The sequence below is a fragment of the Uranotaenia lowii genome, chromosome 2 (assembly GCF_029784155.1).
Source record: "Uranotaenia lowii strain MFRU-FL chromosome 2, ASM2978415v1, whole genome shotgun sequence".
Lineage (NCBI taxonomy): Eukaryota > Metazoa > Arthropoda > Insecta > Diptera > Culicidae > Uranotaenia > Uranotaenia lowii.
The window spans coordinates 219015841-219020105 of record NC_073692.1 but is presented as its reverse complement, the minus strand read 5'-3'; the positions used below and the strand labels follow the sequence as shown (position 1 = coordinate 219020105).

Genomic DNA, 4265 nt, shown 5'->3' with positions numbered 1-4265 from the left:
AATTAACCTCAAAACCTCTCGGTACAAAAAAACAGGCAGCAGGTCGAAACACGTGGTCGTTTTTTGAGGTTAATTGTCCCAAAACTGAAAAGTGTTGTTGAAACAACCAGCATAATAACACGAACACTATCAGCGGCAAATAGGACTATAACGAAAGTGAAACATCCAAATTGACAACCTGTTTTCAAAAGCTTCGTCGTGGATGCTTCGGCGTCGCGGCGTCCTTTGAGCTTTCTATTGTCACTCACGCACACCGTCTCATTCCTGGGCTTACACCGCTTACACCGATATGCAATGGAGAACCAATCGAATTTGTTGGGCTGTTTGGCGGCTTTTATTTGGAGCTTCGTTTTGTTAGTGACAAGTCTGTTAAATTTTTTCACCTTCTTAAATCGGATTAAGATTTTATAAAATTCCATTTTTATTACTGAGTGTGTCCTTTTACTTAACGTTTATTTCTTGGCACTTGTTAAACAAATTCTTCGTTTAAAATTGTGCACGATCATCGAGTGTCAACAGGATTATTTTTTGTGACTAAATTGTGCTGAAGAAAGATAGAAAAATAACGAGAACATGGTGAAAATTTTGAGCTCCGGTTCCAGTGATATTCTTTCCCCTGAACAATATAACGATTGTTCGAATTTTATGCTGAATCCAGGTAAGTTGTAAAATGTTAATTTTTGATCCTTGAGATAGATCATGTGATCGTTTCATCGATGTTCAAAATGGCGCAAGCATCCATTTTGTACTAAAAAGTTGAATTATTTACAGATGATCCTCCACTTGAGGAATTAGACCCAGCCATCCTCAGCTGTGGCTTACCGGCGATCATACTGTCGGAAATAAAACCGGTTCAAGAAGCTCCCGTTCGATACACCGCAAGTCAACTTTTGGCCTTTAGAAATTCGAAACTGTGCTTTCAACGTCCGGCAGCCTTAGATGATCCTAAGATCGGCAATTACCGCATCTGGCGAGAGTCGAATCAAATCGTTGGCTCTAATGGAGTAGTCCGGAATAACAATAGTGCTGGTACTAGTACGTCTACAAATAGAGAGGACACCAGAATCGAGCGTGGTTACAACAGAAATAATGTAAACCTTTCGAACTCCAATCGACAAGACCGGAAACAATTCCAAGATCGACCCAAAAATTTCACCAGCCATGAAAATAATTTCCTTGGACCAAGGTATGATATTTCTATATTGATTGTCATGTTCATTTTATTCATTCATACAATTCCAGATTCCGCCGTAATTATGAGTTCAGCAACCGACAGCAGCATGTGATCGTAAAGAGCTACCGCGGCGGTTCGGATAACAACAACCACTTTCAGCAGGATACGGCCATCGAGGAGGAACCGGAATGGGTAACAGCGGGACCAACTTCGCGTTTGGACACGATCGAACTACGTGGCTTCGATGATGACGTGTCCCTGCCCGGGTTGTCGTCTTCGCAATCGTCGATGGAAAAGGCTGCCGGCATTTTGGTCGACGGCAAGGCTGGATATCGGAACAACTCTTCCGAGAAGCACATCTCGTTCTATGACGATTTGCATCATTACGAGCATATGCACAATAAGCGAGGAAGTGCTGGCAGTAGTAGCGGAGGCAGCAAATTTAATGACTCCTCGAGTGGTCGGGACCACGATGTCGAGAGCGTTGCGACCTCTAATTCTAGTTCTCCGCCACCGGCCCGAAGCACCCCGACCAAGCCTTCCGAATATGGCGCTGGCAGCGGTGCAGATAACACCGCAGATGTTAACGTCAACAATTTCGAGCAATTTATGAAGTTCGATTCGTTCCTTGGTGTAAGTATACCTAACACTTCTTTCTGTACCTCTACTGATTACTTCTGAAAAATTTAATATTTCTGTGAATGTTCATTGTGATGGCAGCCAAAATGTTTATGTCCAATTTCGAAAATGGGTTCATACACATTCCCTTGCTTGGCCCAAAAATACTGTTCTGTGCCAAATTTCAGCTCAATCGGACTTGATTTAGGGATTAAGACTTGAAAATGCATAAAACATCAAGATCTGGTGTCACCCGACTTACTCTGAGTCGTTTTCCGGAATTATTTTTTCAATTTAACACCAGATCTCTACTTAAGGTGACTTCTTGAAATGCATAATACGTCGAGACCTGGTGTTATTTAAAAAAAAATTGTTGAAATTGACTGTCATCTAAACTTAAATTTTATTTATTTTAACTTCAGCCTGAAAATGGTTCCAACAACACACACGTTGGTCAAACAGGAACACGTTTCGTCAAATCGTTCCGACGTGCATACAATTCAGCGCCGAACCAAACTGTACAGGGCAACTATAACCAGGGCTACGGAGATCGTCGTCAGTCTTACTATTCTGGCTACAACAACAATCATAACAACTACGAATTTGGTGGTGGACAAAACTACCGATATCAGTATGATCGCAACCAGCAGCAGCCCCACCAACAACAACAGCAACGCTTCCAAAGCGGAGGATCTTTTGGGCATCAACCTTCCTCGGTCGATTCGAATGCTGCCTTCAATCGTTTGGTCAATATGATGGCTCAAAATCGCGCAAACAACAACATCCTCGCACAACAAGAATACATTATGCAATTGTTGAACAAGAACCAGCAGAGCGAAATTTTGCGTCGCATCCTCATGCAGAACACAGTTCAAAACGTAACCGATTCCAACACTAACTCGCATCAGCAACAACAACCGAAGCAGCAGGAACAGCAGCAACAGGAGCAACCAACATCTCAGGAACAATCTCAACAACCACGTATTCCCTCCAGACGCGAGCTGCAGTTCCATACGGATTCGATCATGCACAACGCTTTGTTGCGCAAGAGACTTCAAGATCAGCGTAAAATGCTGGTCGAACAAACGAACCAGATAGCGGCCGTTGCTGCCGTTGCTGCGGCTGCAAATAGCGTCGCTGCTGCCGAGGCGGCTAATCCGATTGTGCAACAGTTTGTGAAATCTGTAAGCCCAAACATGCAACGCAGCCTATCGGTGTTATGCCAAACGGCCAACCAGATCAACAACAACCCGTTTATCGCTGCAAATCGCGCTCGGGACGAAATCCTTTCAGCGGCGGCTAATCAGATGAACACCAATTCTTTTATCAACACAAATCGTGAAATGGGCGAAACCGTTTCGAAAGGTTCACACAATCCGTCCATGTTCCCTGGAGGGCAAACGGAGCCCGAGCTTTCTGCCGCGCTACAGAAAATATTGCACCAGGATCCCCAAAATCGCTTCGACGCCAATCGGAAGCGTTTTTTTAAACGTCGATCCGTTACCTGGAACAGTTCGGTTAACTGAACAGTTTCCCCTTTTTCCATCAAAAAATGCTGGCATTTCTTATCGTTTTGATTAATTTCTTTTGGTTCAGTTTCTAGAAGCAATTTTTGCAGTTACCATCTACTGGATAGCTAGTACATATTCCACTTGTTTTTTTACATACACAAAAGTTAGCCTTATATATCTTCATTATTTCTCCAAGTTTTTTATGTGCGTGTTCAATGTTTTAACATGATTCAAATCAACGGTGTGTTTTGTGAAGCTTCGGTGCCGTTTATCCCATCATTGCAATCGAGATTGACCAAAAACGGCGTTTAGCATTGATCCATATCTATCGGCTTTATATTAGCATAAAATTTCATTATTTTTCCACACTTTATTAGGACTAAGACGTTTGTTTGTTAATTACAAGAACACAGTTCACCCCATTAGCTTGCTTAAAAAAACGCACATTTCCCACATCTTTCCCCACCAGCCAACGCATGTCAGATCGTTTCCATCGCCGGTTTGCTCAGAGGGTGGTTAGGATTTAGTTGCTTTTTTACCTCAATATGAATTGAATTATAGTGGATTTATATTTTTGATAAACTACAAATCATTTAATAAACATTGAATTGTCAAAATGTTGTCGTTTATTTTGGTGAACTCCCTGAACTGTAGATCTCAAAGCGTAGAGTTTGATGATGAGAGTCAATGATGATCCAATGGATGGACTAGGGTTATTTTCAGCGTAAACTTTCTCTAATCGTACTTCCACAGCCAGAACTTATGTCTGATCCCGGAGAATAATAGAAGATTGTTATTATTCTTGTCTTTATTCATGTTTTCCATTATGTTGTAACAGTTGTATTTATTAGTCATGTATTCAGTAACGTATTTTGCGCACACAAGTAGCACAGAATTAGAAAAAACATATGCTGAAGTTCTCTCAGTGTGGAACTTTTCACATCACTCTGGAACACCCCTCG

General features: G+C 41.9%; 1 protein-coding gene across 1 annotated transcript; it reads left to right on the top strand.

The window, feature by feature from the left end:
• Nucleotides 1–275: 275 nt before the first annotated feature.
• On the top strand, nt 276–3920 carry LOC129747028 (uncharacterized protein DDB_G0283357). The gene is made up of 4 exons (XM_055741040.1): nt 276–658; nt 772–1186; nt 1243–1807; nt 2215–3920. Exons 1-4 carry the CDS (start codon nt 574–576, stop codon nt 3316–3318), a joined length of 2169 nt encoding a protein of 722 aa, XP_055597015.1. The 5' UTR covers nt 276–573; the 3' UTR covers nt 3319–3920.
• The last annotated feature ends 345 nt before the right edge of the window (nt 3921–4265 follow it).

Bases quoted from the DNA above. Each gene is read 5' to 3' on its own strand.
- LOC129747028 (XM_055741040.1), top strand. From the start codon at position 574: ATGGTGAAAATTTTGAGCTCCGGTTCCAGTGATATTCTTTCCCCTGAA. The intron at 659-771 runs GTAAGTTGTAAA...AATTATTTACAG, and splicing joins GAATTTTATGCTGAATCCAG to ATGATCCTCCACTTGAGGAA. The intron at 1,187-1,242 runs GTATGATATTTC...ATACAATTCCAG, and splicing joins AATAATTTCCTTGGACCAAG to ATTCCGCCGTAATTATGAGT.